The sequence below is a fragment of the Mustela nigripes genome, chromosome 1 (genome assembly GCF_022355385.1).
Source record: "Mustela nigripes isolate SB6536 chromosome 1, MUSNIG.SB6536, whole genome shotgun sequence".
Lineage (NCBI taxonomy): Eukaryota > Metazoa > Chordata > Mammalia > Carnivora > Mustelidae > Mustela > Mustela nigripes.
This window is the reverse complement of record NC_081557.1, coordinates 33,382,591-33,405,468: the sequence shown is the minus strand read 5'-3', so window position 1 is coordinate 33,405,468 and position 22,878 is coordinate 33,382,591. Positions and strand designations below refer to the sequence as shown.

General features: G+C 40.6%; 1 protein-coding gene across 4 annotated transcripts in view; it reads right to left on the bottom strand.

Annotated features, from left to right (window-relative positions):
* Window positions 1-1,517: 1,517 nt before the first annotated feature.
* TSG101 (tumor susceptibility 101) overlaps window positions 1,518-22,878 on the bottom strand; it is a 42,558-nt gene continuing 21,197 nt past the window's right edge. For 2 of the 4 annotated variants that reach the window (XM_059407414.1, XM_059407430.1), the window contains 5 exons: window positions 21,735-21,801; window positions 17,241-17,332; window positions 4,677-4,879; window positions 3,031-3,270; window positions 1,518-1,874 (listed from right to left, as the gene is read on the bottom strand). In XM_059407414.1, coding sequence (XP_059263397.1) covers window positions 1,785-1,874; window positions 3,031-3,270; window positions 4,677-4,879; window positions 17,241-17,332; window positions 21,735-21,801 — 692 coding nt within the window. In that variant the 3' untranslated portion in view covers window positions 1,518-1,784. The remainder of the gene's footprint in view (window positions 1,875-3,030; window positions 3,271-4,676; window positions 4,880-17,240; window positions 17,333-21,734; window positions 21,802-22,878) is intronic. The other 2 variants (XM_059407423.1, XM_059407440.1) reach the window with 2 other exon arrangements.

Here is a 22,878-nt window from a genome sequence, read left to right as displayed (position 1 = left end):
AAGTTGCAACCAGCTGGTGCAACCACTCTGGAAAACAGCATGGAGGTTCCTCAAAAAGATGAAAATGGAGCTATCCTATGACCCAGCAATTACACTACTAGGTATTTACCCTAAAGATACAAATGTAATGATCCAAAGGGGCACGTGCACCCAAATGTTTAATAGCAGCAATGTCCACAATAGCCAAACTATGGAAAGAACCTAGATGTCCATCAACAGATGAATGGATAAAGAAGATGTGAGATATATATATAATGGAATACTATGCAGTCATCAAAAGAAATGAAATCTTGCCATTTGTGACGACATGGATGGAACTAGAGGGTATTATGCTTAGCGAAATAAGTCAATTGGAGAAAGACAACTATCATGTGATCCCCCTGATATGAGGAAGCTGAGATGCAACGTGGGCAGTTTGGGAGGTAGGAAAAGAATAAATGAAACAAGATGGGATCCGGAGGGAGACAAACCATGAGACTCTTAATCTCACAAAACAAACTGAGGTTTGCTAGGGGGCAGGGGGGTCGGAAGAGGGTGGCGGGGTTATGGACACTGGGGAGGGTATGTGCTATGGTGAATGCTGTGAAGTGTGTAAACCTGGTGATTCACAGACCTGTACCTCAGGGGCTAAAAATACATTATATGTTTATAAAAAAATAAAAAACGTTGCAACTTTATCTACAAGGTAAAAATGGATGTATATACAAAAGTTACTAAATGGTAGTTCCAATCCTAAATTAAGCCTTGATTTGACCTTGCTGGCTTTTATTCTGATAATTTTTTTAAAGTAATCTCTACACCCAACATGGGGCCTGAATTCACAACCCAAGATCAAGAGTTACATTCTCCACCAACTTAGCCAGGTACCGCTGTTCTGATAATCTTTATAGATGATCTAAACTGTATAAATCCTTCAGTGATGACGGAGACCAAGGTGGGCATTCTTTTCTTGGAAGTATAGAGTAGGCTGTCTGGCTTCCTAAATATCTTGCAATATCTTAAGTAGTTCTTTTCTTTTCTTTGTAACCTCATGAATTTTCTATCTCATTTTGATAGAAAATTCTGTTCTACTTAGCTGAGCTCTGCATGAAACAGAGCTCACGGGGTGGTCACCAACTCACCAGGAAGACTGGCTCCAAGTGCCCCTAAAAGTGGGGAGGCACTCTACCCCTCCTACTTAGCTGTGGCCAGACTGTCTTGCCCAATTAACGTAAATTCTCTGGTGTATAGCTTGGCAATTGTCACTCTGTTCCTTCCATCTTGATGGAAACAGTTGTGATTCGGTGAAGCCTAGAAAGGTAACAAATCTTGGCAAGGGCTGGTAGAGGAGGGCCCCACGCAGGGCCTGCCACGGAACGTCACTCAGGTATTTAGATATCCATGTGGTATGCCCCATACTAAACAGAGTTTACTTTATATATTGCAGAACAAATAATGCGAATTTTTAACCTGATATTATGCTTTGTTTGCAAAATCAAAAACCGGGCTTCTTAATAAGATTTAATGTTTCCTAAATGTTCAATAAAGAGAAAAGTTATGCAACAAATTTTATTTAGCATAGTCAGTCCCAACATTCAGCACAAAAAGTTTACAGAGGATAGAAAGTGCATTAATAAAAGCCAGTCTTTACCAAAAGAAAACAGAAAATATATTATTGATTCAAAATATTTTACACTTGAATGATAAACTGCAATAACTTATTCTGGGCACCTACTGATAAGAGAAAGAAAGAGAAGAAAAGAATGCTTTAAGAAGAGCTCAATCTCCAGCTGATATCAGAGAAGTCAGTAGAGGTCACTGAGACCGGCAGTCTTTCTTGCTTTTTGCATTAGTGCCCTCAGCTGGAACTGTTTACGGGACAGAAGACGTACATGCTGGGAGGGGGGAAAAAAGTTTCAACAGTTTAGAATGGATTTGACCCACACATGAAGTATCATACAGTTTGTAACCTAGATGGGATCTAATTAGCCATCTTCCTTTGGAACCAGTACTTCATTATATGGGGGTTTTTAAACTCACTAGGTTGACGCTGGCAGGCTGTGTTAAGGAAAGTGACCTTCTGAGATCCTATGAAGGATTACGTTACAGGGAACAGCATGACCTTATAGGATCTGGCTCAGGAGTTTGAACTACATCTTAAGATAAACCAAGACACCAGGAGAACTTGACCTACGATCCTATCAAAAGTTCATAAAATGATAGCTCCGATTATCCCCAGTTGTCAAAAAGCTGGGGAGTGAGCAGCATAAGCCAGCTTTCGTCCCATGCCTAGCAATAGCTCCTCTCTCTGCCCTCTCTGGGTGCACCTTTCCCTAAGCTATGGCACCCAAGCAGGGGAAAGTGTACAGAAAGGGAGTCTGGGGTCTTATACCCAGACATTCATGTGCGTGCACCAGGCGACCAGCCTTGCACGTTTACTGAAGCAGCAGCAGCAGCTGGATCAAATATCCAAAGGGCTGCCACCATTAGTCCTAAAACCACTGTTCATGACCCAACAGACAGTACTGGCTCCCTGGATCTTCACGTCTCTGTGACAGTATTAAGCCTCAACAACCTTCATGCAGAAGGACTCTGGTGCGACCAGGGCAGCCTGATACTTTGCAGGGCTGTTTGATCTAGGAAAACGGGTCTAAAATTATGCAATTCTAACAAAATAGGAAAAAACCAAACTCTCAAATGGGGGTGGCAGTCAGCAATCTTAACTGAGGTGGTGTCTGACCAGAAAGAACCAATGGAAATCTGACTGTTCCTCCAGACCCACCCAGGTACAGCAGTACGAGAGAAGAACCACGTTCCACTTCCTGCTGGCTGGGGGTGGGGACTGCGGCCACTAATCTACCTTTCTTCCTCTCCCAGATGGATCCTCGGCCCTGGGTAGGTAAGACGATGCTGCTCACAGCCACAGATTTCACTGGCTCTCTTTGGGAACACAAGGACAGAGAAACCCTCCTGGTTTGTGGCTTTCAAGGTCAGTGCCTCTTTTAAAACATGAGTTCTGAGATCCTGGAAAGCAGACTGAGGAAGACATACCTTTAGGAAAACATCCAGATCTATTACTCCTCGCCTCAAGGCTTCTCCCAGGTAAAAGATAGTGTCTTCAATAGCATTTTCCTCTGCATACAGATTTAGGATCTGTTTGTATAGTGGGGCTGTGGGAATGATAACTTCATCAATATCATTGTTTTCAGACTGATTTTCCATTTTCTCCAGAGCAGAACTGAGTTCTTCATCCTTCTTTCTCAAAAGTTCTATGTTTTTGTCAACCTCAGCCTGAAAACGAAATAGTCCAAGCATCATGATTTCATATTAACTGTACATAACTCTCTGGTCTCAACTCTGTAACTCCACTTTATAGAAACAGACCCGCAAAATAACAAGGCAATACTTAACTCACGGTAGAGGTGAATGTTTGAAATAACATACTGGCCAAAGGTAGAGGAAAAGGGTGATGGAAGATGCTGAGTAAGAACAGAATAATGTTGATAACACCCTGAGCTAAGCACTTCCAGGGGCAGTGATCAGCTCGTCACTTCTCAGTAACAAATGATCTTGCAAACCAAGCCATCAGACAAGATACCTTCCAGCAGGAGGTTCCTCACATGAAAATTATAAAAGCGGTCTTTATTCCAAGCCAGTGGGCCATGCTACAGAGGGCTAACTTTCCCCTGTCTAAGCAGCTCAATCCACAGAACCCCAAACAGCTGAACTTCAGTTATGAGCTACTGTAGGTGGCAGGTGCAGGCTGGGAATTGTAGTGGTGTCACTTTCCTGCACTTTTTTTTTTTTTTTTTAAGATTTTATTTGACAGACAGAGATCACAAGTAGGCAAAGAAGCAGGCAGAGAGAGAGGAGGAAGCAGGTTCCCTGCTGAGCAGAGAGCCCTGATGTGGGGCTTGATCCCAGGACCCTGGGATCATGACCTGAGCCAAAGACGGAGGCTTTAACCCACTGAGCCACTGAGGCGCCCCACTTTCCTGAACTTTTAAAAGTCTCAGGCTACTACTGTGAGGCTGACTTTACACACTAGAACCATTTTGCAGAACTCACGTGCACACACAAACCACTGTCCCCAGAGCCCTCAGACACATCTGCTGGAATAAATTCTCCCTTCGTGGGACTGAAAGTGGCGAGGGAAGCTGGCACTTCTGTCATGCCAGTAGGTTTCTACTTCATCACTGAACAAACAAGTCACATGGCACAGCAGTCTGATAAAAGTTCGAGGAAGCTGAAGAGCGAAAGGCTGCATATACCCTAGATGATGGAGGTAGGAGGGCTCGCTGAAGATGCTTTCAATATAGTTCAAACATCTGGAAACAAAAAAGAACTGACCCCTAAGTATATAGCCACGGTCTGCAGACCTTCATCAGGGCGCGGAAGTCTCTCAAACTGTTATCTCCTGGCTACTGTCTGGTGACATCAAGCATGAAACAATGCTCCTTTGAGTCAAGCCGCAGCCCTCAGAGTGAAGCTGGCGAATAGAGAGATGTTCTAAATACCCTCCACCTCCTAAAGACCAAGCTGCAAACACAGGCTCCTCTTCTAACGAAGCCACAGAGAAGCTATATTCAAAAGCTTAAAGGCACGTATAATTTTCTGAACTCTTACGAAACCCACAATGTGCGGGGTAAACGAGGTGCGGACATCTAAAATTCGCAACGATTCAATGAGCTACTTACTACTTCTTGATCTAAACGGGTAACCATCTCTTCCAGTTTCTGATGACCTTTTTTCAGGTCTTCCTCTGTTCGTTTCAAGGCATTGAGCTCTGCCTGGGCACGATCCATTTCCTCCTTCATCCGCCATCTCAGCTTGTCACTGACCGCTGAGATGAGAGAGGCCCGGATGGTGTCCTCACTGATGGTGCCGTCCCGACTGGGACCTGCAGGGGAAATGGCAGAAACCACTGGCTTAGTTTCCCAAGCACTTTCTATTCCTTTCACAGGAGCCTTCAGAAAACAGGACAAAATGAGTTGACACTTTCAAAGTGGGAGGAAAGAGAAATTTTCCAGTAAATGTTATAATTCATCAAAAAAAAAAAAACCACATTAAAATCTGAGTTGATTCAGAAATACTTTCCCTGTGAGAGATTACTATGAATCCAAATTTACCCACCTTCTCTGACAGCTGAAATAAAAGACAGGGGCTATGTCCCTACAGATTATAACCATTCCCCGATCTCCAACAAATGGGACAAATTTATACCAAAGAAAAACATCTAATTCACGTCAAGTGCATTCTCTGGTTGGCTAAGCTAAGGGAGACGGGAACCTACTGCAGAGGCCAACAAGAGGACTGAGCACAGGCAGTTTCCTCGGTGTAAGGTTAATACAGCTTTCCTTGTACAAGACTTTTACTCCATTACCCTTAACCCAAAGAACAGGAATGAACAGATGAGCAAGAGAGTGATGTATATCACACTCAGTTCTGTGTATTCTCAGATTCTTTACTATTCTCTTCAAAACATCCCTTCTTCATCAGTGTCTTACAGAATTTCCTTGCATATTTCAGATCAAATAAACTTATCACTCCGATATTTTCTTTAATATTTTATTTATTTGACAGAGAGAAATCACAACTAGGCAGAGAGGCAAGCAGAGAGAGAGGAGGAAGCAGGCTCCCTGCTGAGCAGAGAGCCCGATGTGGGGCTCGATCCCAGGACCCTGGGATCACGACCTGAGCCGAAGGCAGAGGCTTTAACCCACTGAGCCACCCAGGCGCCCCAATCCCTTCCATACTTTCTTCAGAAAGAGGGATGGATACTCTTTATGACGATGAGTGTTCTTCAGTTAGAGTCCTAATTCAGCAAATGCATACATGGTATTTTGATTTTCAATTATGCTTGATGATAGAATACCATGTGAGGAATTATATTTATCTGTCACTGCCTAAAATGATTAAAAAATGAATACAGACTTACAGAGTATCATGTCCACTTTGTGCTGAAAATTTTATCCCAGCGACACAGAGTTATACGCCACAGGATGAAAAATCCCCAAAACAACCCCTTAGTCTAATGTATCCAAACTCTTACCTCCACGTTCCCATCCACCACAGGCCTGGTCCCTGTATCAAAAAAGCACACCACTTCTCGAATGCAATCGAGCTTTCCCAACAATAGGCAGTCGGCCCACACCTGCTCTTCGGTGTCCTGTGTGCTCCCAGTTCTTGCCATTACTAATTAAAAACTCCACTTTTTAGTTAGTAAAGTTGTCTTCTTGCAGAAGCTCGTTTATACCAGGTTACCCTGAATGCTTTTCTGGCTTTCTGTAAATGACAGCGGGACACACTGGCATTCTCTCTGGTTTCATAGGTTTGAAAGGAAGAGTCTAAGTCCAAACAGTTTGGCTTTTTTCTTTCTTCTCTCTTATTTCCACCACAGAAGAACTTTTTTCTTCCCCCTGACTTAGGTTTTCTCCTTGCAAGTGAAAATGAGCGCAGACAGTGTCTCCTGTGACCAGATTTTCCTGAAGAGAGTCCTTCATCCATCTGTCCTGAGGACACTGCATGCACACAGTGACAGCCCAGAGTCAGACCTCCTGTGTGCACTAATTTCTCCCTACGAGGGCCTCCCTCTTTCCTGCTAGAAAACTTCTGCCAAAGAGAGCTCAGACAGTATTCATCCTACATGGTTCACAGAGAAGTAACTGATACCTCCTATTTTATTATTAACAACCAAATCTACAAGGTATGTTCTTTTTCTCGAATTCATTTCTGATTTTACAAAGTATTTCAGCTTATTTCGTATTTCTGAAAAGCAGAAGTATTAACTCTTTCAGGTTAACTTGTGCTTTGGAATTCAGAATGGTAAAGCCAGAGGGCAACCACATTTCCCCTATGAAAACTGAAGTCTTATTTTTCACATCTTTGGCCTCTTAATATCTAACCTTTCTGAAGTGTTCTCATCAATTTCCCAACTACTGCACCATCTCCAGGCTCATGCTCCTAATTTTTCTTGCGGTTTTCCTGTCTGACCACTTCTTTACTAACATCCTCCCCTACAGAGACCAGGATGATCCTAGAAACCTTCCCCAATTACCAAGATCTCCTTTCATTCCTTCTCGTCCCCTTGACCTCCCTTTCTTCCACTCCTGTTTCCTGGGAATACCTGGCCTCGGCCTGGACTTCTCGCCATCTCCTAAGAGCGTACATGGTGGTCCACCAAGGTGGCCTCTCTCACATTCTATCAGACCACCAGGCCTCCTCCTCCAAAGGCCTCACCTTACCCAAGGCCTCAATCCTTCTGACTCTTTCTTAAAACTCTAGCCTCCTTTTACCTTCTACCCACAAGGCAAAAACCCTCAGGACATCTTTGAAGGATTGAAACCACCAAATGGGAGTTTTCCACTCTTTTCTCCCAATCTCCTTTGGAACAAGAATCCTAACTCCTGGGGCGCCTGGGTGGCTCAGTGGGTTAAGCCGCTGCCTTCGGCTCAGGTCGTGATCTCAGAGTCCTGGGATCGAGTCCCGCATCAGGCTCTTTGCTCAGCGGAGAGCCTGCTTCCCTCTCTCTCTGTCTGCCTGCCTCTCCATCTACTTGTGATTTCTTTCTGTCAAATAAATAAATAAAATCTTTAAAAAAAAAAAAAAAGAATCCTAACTCCTTTAACTATGGTCTGACTCCTCACCGTTCAAAAGTATTACCCTCCCTTTCTCAGGAAGACAACCTGCATTCCTCTAGATCCTTCTGAAAGACCAGCTGCTTTTAAGCTTCCATCTGTTCTTCCTACTCTGATTAGTCTAAACACAGTGTCTTGCTTTTTCTACTCTGCTCTTGGCTTGCTTGCTTTCATCTCTCTTCCTAACCCCAAACCTTGGATAATCTTTGAAACTCTATTCTCTCTAGTTCTTTCTTCCTGAGTTCAAGGCCAGTCTTATCCAACATTACTCTATGCACATTCTCAAGGAGGATAATACTGCTTCTCTCAGGGGATGGAAACTTCTCTTAGGAAGTGAAAAAATCTTGTTCTTTTTATGTACAGAGTGGAAATATATGTAAACAGATATATAGTATAATTTATGGTATTAACAGCAGATATACAGTATAATCTACGGTATTAACAGTTCATGGAAGGGAAAGAAAAAAAAATGTCTAAAAAGGCTCCTGAGGAGGAAGATGAAGAAAGAAAGGTTAAGAAACACGGCTGTAATTCATCTGTGACCTTGCTTTTCTACTAGCTACTGTAAACTTCTACCTGCTGGCCTTGTTCCCACACCCAACCGCACCCCCAAAATTATGGTATCCATTTGCTGCAACACTTCAATTATACTAATCAAAACCTATGAAATGCAAAAACTTCCTGAAGGCCTTGTAAATGACCAGGGTGGGCTAACTACCTGCCAGATGATCCTGCAGAATTTTCTCCACAGCCAGCTCTAGCTCTTAACAAATTCTTGTCACTCTAACAAACAAAAACAGTTTAATATTCTTAAATATCAGATTTCCATCTTCTCTCTACCATCAAATATGGTTAAGGCTAATCTCCACTAGTGATCTTTCCTCTATTAACCCTAATTTCCACTAATAGTTCTTACTAAATTTATCAGTTTAAAAACATACTTTGAACTTTAAAAAAATACCCGAGTACAAAAAAGACAAAGGTGTATTTTTAAAAGATTAGGGTCTGCCCAAAACTTCCGGCCTGATACCAGTTTTCAGATCAGGGCAACTTGGATCACTGGAAAAGGAGGCCAGCACCTGGGCGGGGCTACTGCTTGGGTTACAAACCAGGAACTAGGGATTCCTACACTCTGAGTTTTTGTTTTCCTAGCAGCAGAGAATAGGTTAGAAACTTTGGTTTGCTTATCAAAAGGGGTAGGGTGTTACAGAAACAATTTGATGTTTATTGCACTTGTATTAAGTTGTTTCAATGACATTTTTTTCAGATTTGAATACAAGTAGCCTTTTCCCTACATTTTTTAATTTGTTGTGCCTCCTTGGCAAAAATGGCAAACCAAACCAAGTCAAAGAGACTGAACTCTTGGTAACATTTCCTGGTAAAAATGTGGCTGTCTTTTTGCGGACAGGAACAGTTATCTGTAAAGAATTTGACTTCTGAAGGGCTTGGCACTGAACTGTGATAGCTGTTCAGGCAGAGTTATTTGAGTTAATGGAAGTAGTGAGTGTTAAAATCTGCAATGTTAAGTATTTTACTCATTTTTTGTATCTCAACACTCTTTCAAACACCTGTCCCTTCAAGGCAGTAGAGTTCTGTGGTTAATCATCTGCAGCAATTAAAGTGTTCCATTTATCTGTATAGAAGTTATCTGAAATAATAAAGGATTAAGCATATTCTTTTTTTTTTTTAAGATTTTATTTATTTATCAGAGAGAGAGAGAGGGGCAGAGAGCGAGCACAGGCAGGCAGAATGGCAGACAGAGGCAGAGGGAGAAGCAGGCTCCCTGCTGAGCAAGGAGCCCGATGTGGGACTCGATCCCAGGACGCTGGGATCATGACCTGAGCCGAAGGCAGCTGCTTAACCAACTGAGCCACCCAGGCGTCCCAAGGATTAAGCCATATTCTTATAACTAGTCTGGATTTTTCACACACAAACACATTGTTTTGTTAAAATTATTACCTTAAAATGGATCAACTTACACTGATGTGAAGTTTTCAAATTTCTTTTAAAAAACACATATTTAATTCTGGAATTTATATTGTTAGGAAATATGTTAAAGCAAACACTATCATACAGCACCAAATAAGGTCTTCCAAATAAGTCTCCAGCTAAAGCCACTAACACTCAAAATGGGAACCAAGCTGACCCGCAGCTGTTGCCTGGCTTTCCATAAAGGTCACAGTTCACCTGAGGAGGGTGGGAGTGCCGAGATTAGACCTTGTCCTTTCCTCTGCCACACAAAGACCTTACTAAGCGGTGTATTTAAACATATTAGGTTCACCTACTTTGTAAAAAGAAGAAAATTTTAGTTAAGATCTGGAATATGAATGCCAAAAAAGAAAACCTATTAAAATTCAAAATTCGATGAACCTTGACACTTTAAGGGATTGTTTAACACAAATAAGAAAAATGATTGGTGGGAGATTCTCATCTCCTTGATCACCTTTCAAACAAAAAAATTTTCTTGCCCTCAAAGAGAAATTTTAATTTTCTTTATACCCACTATAACAAGCCTTGGATTAAGTAGTTTGTGGCAAACGGTCATAACTCAAGTCCCCACACACTGACCTTTACCCATGCAGAGTCAGATTTCAGACGTGCCCTTCTACAATTCCAGATGAGCAGCAATGAAAGGGTAACAAAGATTTTGAGAAACAGTCCTAAGCAAGACCTCATTGAAATGTTAGGTAGGATCCAGTTACTGAACTTGAGCCTTAGGAACTAAAACATAATTAAAAAAAAAAAAAAAGTTTTTTTTTTTCTGTTATGAAGAAACCAACATACTACCCAATGGACCTGATAATTCAACAAATAATTTAGGCCCATGTCTTCAAAATGCACCAGTACAGACCACCTACCTGATTTAAAAAACTAAACACTTAAGACAAACAGTTTTATTTATCTCCTAAGAGTACTTATTGAATGATCAGTTTCATTAACTCAAAAAGTTCATTTATATTAGAGAATCCAGGGTAGTCCCAAAGTACAAGATAACTGAACAGTGACCTTTAAAAACTATTTAAACCAAAACGAGGGGTGCCTGAATGTCTCAGTGGGTTAAAGCCTCTGCCTTCAGCTCAGGTCATGATCTCAGCGTCCTGGCATGGAGCCCCGCATTGGGCTCTGCTCAGTGGGGAGCCTGCTTCCCTCTCTCTCTCTGCCTACTTGTGATATTCTCTGTCAAATAAATAAATAAAATCTTTAAAAATAAATAAAATCTTGGAACAAACAAACAACAAAAAACCAGACTGTGGAGAAGAAGCGCAAAAGCAAAAAAAAAAAAAAAAAAAAAAAAAGAAAAATTCTGATTTGGAAAGTGGAAGTGGGTTTCCATTTGAATACAGTAAATGTTAATGATATACAATTGCAAAGACACACCTACCCCTTCAGTTTATTCGATTTCAAGGAACCCTTTTGCAAAATGTGAATTAGCTACGTGATTCCTTTCAGGGATGAGAATTTTTTAAAGATTTTATTTATTTGAGAAAGAGAGAGACGAACGCACAAGCAGGCAGAGGAGGAGAGGAAGAAAAAGACTCACCAATGAGCAGGGAGCTTGACTTGGGGCTCGACCCCAGGACCTTGGGATCATGACCTGAGCTGAAGGCAGACACATAACCAACTGAGCCACCCAGGCACTCCTCAAGGATGAAAATCTTAACAACAGATCCAAAGTGTCCAAAGAAGAGATTCTATTCTGGGTCAAGCATTAGGTTAGAAGCACCTCATTTTGTTAATTTGTCTCCTCAAAGTTTCAAAACACTAAGTAAACCAGGGTTGAAGATGTCTGTAATCACTCTCTGATAAAAGGACTCCACTGAGATGAAATAAACCTGGAGATTCTGGCACAAAGGAAGTAGGGCTGATAGTACACCCTCTGATAAACTTCATGAAGGAGCCAATTAGCTCACGGACTTCACACGCAAATTCATAACATGGGAAGGTTTCACTGAGTGGCATCACACTGTTCAGAGGACTACACTGGACCAACTATAGTAACATTCTTGAACATCTGCTTGATAGCCTTCAATCTTTTTTTTTTTTTTTTAAAGATTTTATTTATTTATTTGACAGACACAGATCACAAGTAGGCAGAGACAGGCAGAGAAAGCGTGGGGGTGGGGTGGGGAAGCAGGCTCCCCGCGGAGCAGAGAGCCCTATGTGGGGTTCGATCCCAGGACCCTAGGATCACGACCTGAGTGAGCCCAAGGCAGAGGCTTTAACCAGCTGAGCCACCCAGGCACCCCAGCCTTCAATCCTTCTTAATCCAGATTATAATATCCAACAACTTTATCTCCAAATCAATGCCACCCAGATGCACCACAGGCAGCAGCTGGCAGATGGCGCCATGCATGAATCCAGTGAGTCTCAGCGGATCCCACAACATGCTACCCTTCCCTTTCCAGTGGAGTCTGGCATTATCCACTGAAATGCCCAGTTGTGGACTAAAGGTTCTCTTGAGTACCCATCTGTCAGCCCATAACACATACAAATGACCACACATCCATACCTACTTCGGCTTTCTTCTGGCATCTGCTATTAAGAAAATGTGAACAAGTATTAATACTGTCCTCAACTTGGCGGCAGTCAAGTCATTTTAAACCTTTAAAATCAGAGTCCAGGTTCTCTTATAGTTTTGGCAATGCCAACTTGGTGAAAATTACATGCCTTGTTCTAATAAAAGTGTTTCACTCTTAAGGAATATATTCTAATCCAAAGAAACAGAAATTTAAGTTTTTAAAAAATTTAACTTTTACCCTGTTATCAAGAAAGTTTATCTTCCTTCTGATGCCTTTGTTGACAAATAATGCTTAGGAGGGACAGAAAATCTACAGAATGTTTCCAAATTCCACATCTTTTCCCAGTGATTTTCTAGTAGAAAACGTTTTTGATAGTTACAAAGATGATACACAAAAAATACACCTGGTCCTACAATGACTTCTAGGAAAAATCTGAGTTACAGATCACAGCCACAGCTTTTTCTTCCCTTACATAAAACAAATACTATTAAGATATCACTACATTTGCCCAGACCTGATGAAGCACCATCGACAGGTTTTTCATTATTTCACAGCTGTCCCTAGGTGAGCTACCATAGTGCCCTCAGTGAGCTCCAATCTCGCAGCAAGACTGACTTTAGGTCAGGTTAGGTGGGAAGCTAGCTAATAAAAAAGCTATAAAATGAACAAAAAAAATTCTGGTTTTCTTTTAAATGTCGTTTAAACCCTTGGGGCACCTAGGTGGCTCAGTCGTTAAGTGTCTGCCTTTGGCTCAGGTAATGGTCCCAGGGTCCTGGGATTAAGGCCCACACTGGATCCCTGCTCAGCAAGAAGCCTGGCTTCTCCCTCTCCCACTCCCTCTGCTTGTGTTCCCTCTCTCGCTGTGTCTGTCAAATAAGCAAATAAAATCTTTAAAAAAAATAAAAAGAAATAAAACCTGCACTAACTGGAATCAGAAAGAGCTATTTTAAGTTCCAGGAGCTGCATCCATGCCCCTCCTCCTTCAATACTTTGTCAGAAGAGGTTGCTATAAAGAATGCAATCTCCAGGGGTGTTTGGGTGGCTCAGTGGGTTAAGGCCTCTGCCTTTGGCTCAGGTCATGATCCCAGGGTCATGAAATCAAGCCCCCCATTGGGCTCTCCACTCAGTGGGGAGCCTGCTTCTCTCTCTCTCTGCCTGCCTCTCTGCCTACTTGTGATCTCTGTCAAATAAATAAATAAAATCTTAAAAAAAAAATGCAATCTCCATTCGTTTATTTATTTATTTTTTTTTTTTATTTATTTATTTGAGAGAGAGACAGTGAGAGAGAGCATGAGCGAGGAGAAGGTCAGAGGGAGAAGCAGACTCCCCATGCAGCTGGGAGCCCGATGCGGGACTCGATCCCGGGACTCCGGGATCATGACCTGAGCCGAAGGCAGTCGTCCAACCAACTGAGCCACCCAGGCGTCCCTCCATTCGTTTATTTTTAAAGATTTATTTTTTGAGAGAGAGCACACACTTGTGTGAGTGGGGGGGAGGGGCAGAGGGAGAGAATCTTCAGGCAGACTCCCCGCTGAGTAAGGAGCCTACTGCGGAGCTCTCAAGAACCATGAGACCCTGACCTGAGCCAAAAACCAAGAGCCAGATGCTCAAGCAGCTAAGCCACCCATGAGCCCCTCTATTAATTCATTTTTAAACAGTTCTTTTATTTCCGTGCTGTTGGGATGGTTAAATACCAACATTTGAAAGATATCCAAGCCCATAATAAAAAGACCTGTGTTGGGATGCCTGGGTGGCTCAGTCAGTTAAGCCGCTGCCTTCAATTCAGGCCATGATCTAGGGTCCTGGGAAAGTGTACCTCATTGGGCTCCTTGCTCCGCAGGGAACCTGCTTCCCTCTCCGCCTCTGCCTGCCACTCTACCTGCCTGTGCATTCTCTCTCTCTCTCTGACAAATAAATAAATAAATAAATAAAATCTTAAAAAAAAAAAAAAAAAGGCCTATGTTAATGATGCTTTCAGTCAGGTGCTTGTTTTATACAATAAAATCAAAATCTATGCAATGAAACTATCAAGTTATATAAAGAACAAGGAGATTAATACATTCTCTCTCATGGCCTCAGTAGTACACAGACTAGTATAAATTCTGGTTACCACAGATATATTGAGGAAACACTGACTAGTTGTGAACTCTAAAATCCAATACTTTTATTGTTGTTTTCCTGTATGAGTTTTGAAGTCCAACAGCACTGTGCACAATGTACTACGAGAACGATGAAGCAGGCAAACAATGAAGAGAAAGAACAATACATATTAAAGGATAGCCAAGATTATCATAAAATGTTTCTAGCCTAAGAAAGTACTCTTTTTTTTAATTTAATTTTTTTTTTAAAAAAGATATTTATTTATTTATTTATTTGACAGAGAGAGAGAGAGAGAGAGAGCGAGCGCTCACAAGCAGGCAGAGAGGCAGGCAGAGAGAGAGAGAAGGAAGCAGGCTCCCCGCCGAGCAGAGAGCTCCATGCGGGTCTCGATCCCCGGACCCTGAGATCATGACCTGAGCCGAAGGCAGTGGCTTAACCCACTGAGCCACCCAGGCACCCCCTAAGAAAGTACTCTTGAAAAAATATATAAATTTCTTTGGTAATCTGTTTGAAAAACATAAACATTAGATGTGATTTTAAGTACACCATTTTCCCTACATCCCTGTTTTCTGGATATGTGGAAATAATCTAGTTTCAGCTATAAAATGCTTCACACCTGTGGTTTAAAATGAGTTACAAACTGAGGTTCCCTAGAAATCAAAGGGATTATACCATTATAATCTCAATGAAAAACAGTGACAAACAGTACTATTCTCATTTTGTTGATGATGCCTAAACCAAAATGGAGAGCTTAACATGATGAAAGATCTCCCATCATTAGGTTTCTAATGCAAATCCTTTAAATTATATTGTAGAAAAAGAGCTACATTATAGTAACTTTGAGAACACTTTAATAAATTAAAACCATGCCACTAGGGCTTCAATAACTAGGCTGTATCAATGGCAAGAACAGCATTAGAAAATTCTTTTAGGGGGGACCGTACTTATATCAGATCTTGGGACGGTTATAATTTATCAGGAAATATAACAGAAAGATGAACTTCTCAAGCTCCTACATTCATTTAGGCACTCAGCAAAATATTTATTGAGGAACTTCTATATATAAAGCACTATTCTGCATGTTAGCAGGTTGGGGGCAGGGGTTGTTGGTGGTAGCTGATTGGTCAGGTAGGCATGCCTACTGCTTGCAAAGGAAACAGGAAGTGGATTTCTTAAGACAGAAGAGTAGTAGAGAATGAGGTTAGAGAAATAACAGGGGAAGAAAGCAGGATCATGCAGGGCCTTCCAGGCCTAAGAACTCTGGATTGAATTCTGAGTGAAATGGGGACACTGCCAGGTTCTGAGCACAAAAGTAACATTATTTATGCTTTTTTAATTTTTTTAATTATTTATTTATTTATTTGACAGAAAGAGAGCACAAGCAGGGGGAGCAGCAGGTAGAGGGAGAGGGAAAAGCAGGCTCAGCAGGGAACCTGATACAGAGCTCCATTCCAGGACCATGGGATCTTGACCTCAGCTGAAGGCAGATATTCAATGACTAAGCCACCCAGGCACCCCTATTTATGTTTTAATAGAATTACTCGGGAGGCTGTGTTTAAAACAGAGTATATTAAAAAAAATAATAATAAAACAGAGTATAGGGGCAAAGGACAGACACAGAAACCTTTTGGGAGGCTTCTGGAATAAATCAGATGAGAGACAATGTAATGACTTGGATTCACACTGGTTATGATCAGATTCTAGATCTATTTTGATGATAGTAGGCTCCTGATGAGGAATCAAGGACGATGCCAAAGTTCAGAGTACTGATGAGTAGTTATCAGTGGAGATGCGGAAGCTGTGTAGAAAGATTCAACGTTTAATTCTGGTCATGTTGGGCTTAAGATGTCTATTAAATATCCACGTGGAGATATTAAGGCAGGTGCTCTAAGGATCTGGAGCTCAGGAGAAAAGTACAGGCTGGAAGTATAAATTTGAGAACTGTGGGCATAGAAATGGTATTTAAAGCTAAGATTGGTGGAAATCACCAGGAGAATGAGTACAGAGAATGCTAAGGACTAATAACTGTGTCAAATGCTACTGACGGGCCAAGTAAGTGGAGAAGAGTAATTACCTGTTGGATTTAACCTTGTAAAAATCATTAGTGACCTTGACAGAAGCAGTTTTAGTGGGATGGTATGAAGGAAATCCCAAATGGAGGACCTCATAAGAGAAAGAGAGAAGAGGAATTGAAGATGGAGTATGGATAATTTGTCAAGGAGTTCTGCTTGCAGACGGGAATGAAGAAATGGAACAGCGGTGAGAAAGTGGAATTGAGAGGAGGAATTTTTAAGGTTAGTTTAGGGCATATTTTTTTGTGTGTCGATGAGAAGTAATCCAGTAGAGAACAGAAACTGATGATGGGAGGGAAGAAATGGTGAAACGACTGGCCCCCAATTGAGGGAGAGAGGATGAGATCTTGTAGACAAAAGCAAAGATAACTGGCCTGTGGGAGAAGACAGGTGTGATGGTACAGTGGTGGCAGACAGGCATGCAGCGGGGGGGGGGGGGGTGGGGGGGGGGGTGGAAACCTGTACAAATTCTTGTATTACTTAAATTTTCTCAGCTGAAGAAAATGATACTTCAGGCACTCTAATAAGCAACACTAAACAGCAACAACTACTGGCCCATGATTATGTGCAGCAGACCCTGTAGTCATGCTTTCTTTCTCCCTAAGACGTTCATGTGTTTTTACATATAACCAGGCTATGGAAATCTAAGTGCCTGTTAACAGTTCAACACATACAGAGTTCATCAATAAAAATATGTGACCCAGGAAAGACTGAAGAATCAATCATTTCTTTGTATGCCCTGATAGAAGGCTCATTTATATAATGATAAATCACCTACTTCAAGTTTTGGATTATAGGATATTGACCATTAAGAGTTCTTCATAACAAGGAAGAATATTCTAACATCTCATGTGTGAAAATGAAAGGCACTTTTCACAACAGGAGCCTCTGACTTTCCTTATGGGAGAAAGACAGTTTTGAAGGGTACTTACCGACAGTGGCCACAGGAGGCTGGGAAGGGTACTGAGAACTTGTTGTGGCAGGATACTGACCACCAGGTGGGAAAGGGCAGCCTGGGTAACTGCTGAAAAAAGAACAAAACCCATTCAATGTTAAGACGACTCAGTACGACAGTATCTTCAAGAACCCCATTCAGGAAGTTAACCTGACCTGCTGTTTTATCAGTTAAGGACTTTTAGAGCTCCAGGTGTCTATTCAAGCAAAGTTCTGTAAGAAGTTCCATTAATGACACTGGATTCACTCTTAAGTAAGTGGTCAAAATACTCTTGCTTGGCCCTGTTTATTTGATGGTTGTCTTCACTGGGAGAAGAGAAAAACAACTAGTGTATTTCTAAGGGCAGCCAAACAGCATCAGAACTGGAAGCAACCACAATTTGTGAGAGAACTTTCCCATTCTGGTTAATGAACATATCAGGAAATTATGTTATTCAATTTTTACCTATGGTTCACTGACATCCTTTGAGAGCACCTGATTTGAAAATTCTCCCCTTTAAATAGTTTTAAGAATTTTCTTCTCACTTTATGGGTAGTCTCACTCATGTATTCTTATCAGAGTCAAAAGGAATTTTCCTTATAAGTATTCTCCTCCAATCTGTTATCCGACAGTTTTATAAACATCATTAACAATATCCCTGACAAATGATCATCTTTCTCTATTGAACACTAAATAGCATTTTGACTGAACTTCCACCTAATGGTCCTAAGTTTGCATTCTGGAAAACCACTTGAATAGCAGAAGACTTCTAACATCAGTCTTCTAATCTCTTCTTTAGGTGAAATCTTTTAAATTCTTTCAACCATTATTGACAGGACATGATTTCCAGGTTTAACAACTTTCCTCTGAATGCTCACTAGTTTGGAAGTATTTCCCTTACAATGGAGAAGAAAAGTAAAACAAAGTAAAACAAGATGATCACTAGTTACCTGTTAGTTGAACAATAAACCTGGATTAGTTGTCAGGTCTATGACATTGGCAATTCTGATCAATATGCCTGCACAAGTCCATTAAAATTACTGAAACCTGGGCGCCTGGGTGGCTCAGTGGGTTAAGGCCACTGCTTTCAGCTCAGGTCATGGTCCCAGCGTCCTGGCTTCCTGCTCAGCAGGGAGCCTGCTTTCTCCTCTATCTCTGCCTGCCTCTCTGCCTACTTGTGATCTCTGCCTGTCAAATAAATAAATAAAATCTAAAAAAAAAAATACTGAAACCCAGCCAGTTCAGAGTCTTGGGGCAAGAGCTCTGAACTGTGAGTCAGTAATGTCTTTCCACTGTAGTGACTCAAAGACTCTACTATTTGTACTAGCAGCTCACACTTTACCACTTGTCCCCAACAAAAAAATTTTGTAGAGCTTGTTGAAATCACAATACTCTCTCATCTTCAGTAAAGGCAAAATCAAAGAAAAAAAACAGCAGGCATTTCTGTTCTTAGCAGATACATGCCAAAAGCTACCAAATGCTGCTTTTGTTTCTGGTCTCTTTGGTAACCCTGCTACCACGGTGCCAGGAAACAGTGCCAATCTTACTGAAATTTCTGAATCTGTGGTTTTGAAACTGGGATAAATGTGCTCTTTTTTCCTGGGGTTATTCCCGTTTTGCATACCCCTTTAAAGATAATGTATGATCATATTGCTGTATTTTTCAGTAACCTAGTATAAACCTTTTCTAGGCCTATAGACATTAACCTCCAAGAACTCCCTTGGCTCTAGTTTGCTCAATTTCTTCTTCATAGTTATTCTCTAGGTTCAGGGTTAATTATTTTTCTTGAGTAAAGAACTGAGTGGTACTATTTTCTATCTTTGAGTACTATTAAACAACTTGTTCTATGTAGCACATCTTTTTCATACTGAAGAGTCCTTTGAAAATGACGTATTTAAAAAGAATTTTCCAACACTCGTATGTTTCTTTTTCCTTATGTACTCCTTCAAATGTAATAATTATTATATTTAAGGCACTGTTTCTAAGTGCTTGAGGTAGGAGCCTTTAAGGTATGATGAATCCGTTTCTTCCTCAAGATGCTATCAAAACGGCAAGATCCCAGTAAACAATCCTGATAGGACCAAGGAAATAAGAAATGCTAAGTAAAAATTCAGAAGATACAGAATGGAAAATCGTTATCAGCTAGAGGAGATGAGGGAAAGTTCTGGGAGATGTGTAATATCCATGAATTTGCACCTTTACTCTCTTTAATTCCTTTACTCGTAACCCCACATTCTTCAAGCGCATTAGAGTGTTTCCTTATTCTTCCTGGGGCTTTTGGGGGCTTTCACACTTTGCTTACATAAAATGAGGCGGCTGGACTTGAGAACTGGAAAGTATCCCCTCCGTCACAGGATGTTATAACTCTTTGCTGCTCCCTCCATCTCTAAACACTGAATTTCCTTCTTCAAGGTCCTCCATAAACCCGTTCTTTCATTTATGAAGCTATCGCTGAACTCCCGCCACCACAGCAGAAGTCACCTCCCTTCTGAAGTTCTATTTATCATAGCACTTACCATTGTCTGTCTTTTCTGATACCAGGAACTGGTTTCTAGTATCTTACTACATGCATGCTAGTACACAGACCCAACTGGAACAACCATTCTTGACATACCTTTTAGCTTCCTTGTATACACGCTGCAGGTGCTAAATTAAACTTTCAAAAGATCTTAAGATTTGGAAGAGAACTTAAAGATCATCTAGTCCAACTTTCTAGAGCAAGAATAAAGACTCTCATATTCATTGTTTTAAGATAAAGATTCTTCTTGAGTCACTGATTTATTAATTCTCCTTTAGGACAAAGGGAGAAGAGAAAGAGGTTCTGAAGCTCTTCTGCCAAAACCTTTTATATACAGAAAGATACAGATAGCAGTTTGAATACAGTTACCCTTAACAACTCACTGGCATATTACTTATATTTTGATATTTAAAGTTACATTTCAAAGGAAAAAAAGACATCAGATTCTGGAAAATATCTGTCTCAAAAAGGAACTTCTTACAAATAACCTCATAAAAGACACTTTTACGGTTACCTAAGTGAATAAGGTTTAGAGTTTTGTCAATATTTTCCAGCTTCATTTTATCTACGAGTTTCTCTGAAAGGGCTTTATTGTTGAGAAGTCCATTTCCTTACTGTACTTCCAACAACCATTTCCTATGTCCAAAGTTCCTTCTTACTACCAACTACTCATTGTAAAGGCTTGTAATTTCAAGGCTTCAGACAAGAAGATTCCATTTCTAGAACTTAGCAGAAAAACAAGTGCCTCAAGAAATCGAAAACTTATAGCCTGTTTATAAATTACAATCATATAGGAGTCTTTCTTTATCGTCTCTGACAGATATTCATCTAGTCTATGCTTACCTAACATGACAGAATCCTTCCTATACAGCATGTCTCTACAATTAGGAAAGATCCAGAAATAAGTACGACTGCTAAATTTAACTTATAGGATCGTGTATATTATACATGTACATATATCAGGTGTTTGAGAAATCTGGCTATATTTATCTGTGAAGGTTATATGAAGCTATAATGAGTCAACAGGGTGAAAAAATTTATTGTTAATAGTTAAAGGAACCAGAAATCTCATCTGGACACCGGTACATGCCATCTTGCATTTTAAGTCAACCAGTAGCTCTAGATTACCTCTGAAAATACACAACTGAAACATGGGTCAATAATTATTTCTCATTGATTTTCCAATATGTCTTACTCATAGACTGATCTCATGATTAATTTAACCTACCTGAGTTATGGTATTATCAAATGATTGACAGAGGTTGGTAGTATATGCCGTCTATGAACTATATGAATAAATAAGACTGACCCCATCATGTGAGCCATTAATCCATTCCTTGTAATTTATGAAAAAATTAAGTTTTTTTTTAAAGGGTATTAAAATATAGGGGCACGTGGGTGGCTGAGTTGGTTGAGCGTCCAACTCTTGATTTTGGCTCAGGTCATGATCTCAGGGTTATGAGATCAAACCCCACATTGGACTCTGTGCTGGGCGTGAAGCCTGCTTAAGATTCTCTCCCTCTCCAAGAAAGAAAAAGGTATTAAATTATTTTTCTTCTTGGTCAAATTCATTTTGATTAGTATTCTATTAGCCTTTCAGCTATCTACACTAAATATAAAAAGTTATTAAAAGGGAAGCAGAGCAAGGAAGGATTTCAAAGTCCAAAACCAATCAAGATCATTGTCATTATCTCACTCCTTCCTTCTCTGTAAACAGAATGAAGCTACCTGTACCCCTAAAACAAATAATCATTATATGTTAATTAAAAAAAAAAAGAATGAAGCTACATTTCTCTGAAATGGAAAAAATTCCTTTGGAATTATATACATACTATAAAATTTCACCAATAAACCAAGTCTTACCTTCCATTAAATTGCAACTACGTTTACTTTAATGCTCTAGTTAGCACCCATTATTTCAATTCTAGATCTAACAGAATTTCTAATATAATTATTCAAAAGATTTTTCATTACCTGGGATTGGGAGGATATCCAGATGGATATGCAGAGATTCCACTTGGCATGCCTGGGATATAGGAAGCTAAAAATAATTTTTAACATTTTAAAATAGTATGCATAGTCCTGGATATATAGGCTATCCAGTAAGACATTTATCATTGTCAAACCACGGCAAAATTTCATACAGGTAAAGAATTCAAATCTCAGCACCAAAACAAAACAAACACTGCATCCACATTAGTTCTTCACTGCAAGCAGTATCTTCAAATCAGAAAATTCTCAAAGCATTAACTATGAGGCACGACAATACACAAGGAATAACCGGCAAACAGGTCCACCTGGTCAGCTCTCTGCACTCTGAGTCTGTAACCTGACACAGCAGCTGGTTCAAATGGAATTTAGAGGAAGGTAATTCTGCCCTCCTCTGGTCTAAGGTCAGCTTCTTAGAAAGCGCCCTCTTTATTCTGTCTACAAAATCTTTTGATATTTCTTGTTGACCCATCGTTGACCAGTTTGCACAGGTGGTTTTGTTGGCTTGAATGAGGACTTTAACAGACTTCAAATTGCTACAGGAAATCCTTTCAAAACATGTTCAGCTAGGCTGGTTAAAAACAAAGCTTGGAAGTAAGAGGGGAAAAAAGTTCAAATCAAGCAAGCTTAAAGAATGGTTTTTATATTTTTTAGAACACTAAAGACCTTGAACTGGTCAGTGGTGCCAAAAGGCTAATCAACAGAGGAAGAAAAAGAGAGTTTTGACTTTAATTGGAAATAACTTGTCTGAGAATCAGTTTATTCTCAGTGAAATTTTTCTCACTGAATACAATGATGAATTAGCTCCTAATCCAATCAATAAATATTCCAGTGCTTCTACATAGCCAGCACCAGGAATCTGATTAAAAAAAGAAAGAATTGGGGCGCCTGGGTGGCTCAGTGGGTTAAGCCGCTGCCTTCAGCTCAGGTCATGATCTCAGGGTCCTGGGATCGAGTCCAGTATCAGGCTCTCTGCTCGGCAGGGAGCCTGCTTCCCTCTCTCTCTGCCTGCCTCTCTGTCTACTTGTGATCTCTCTCTGTCAAATAAATAAATAAAATCTTAAAAAAAAGAAAGAGAGAAAGAATTCCTGGCTTCAAGTTGCTCATGGTCTGGTGGAGGAGAAAAGCA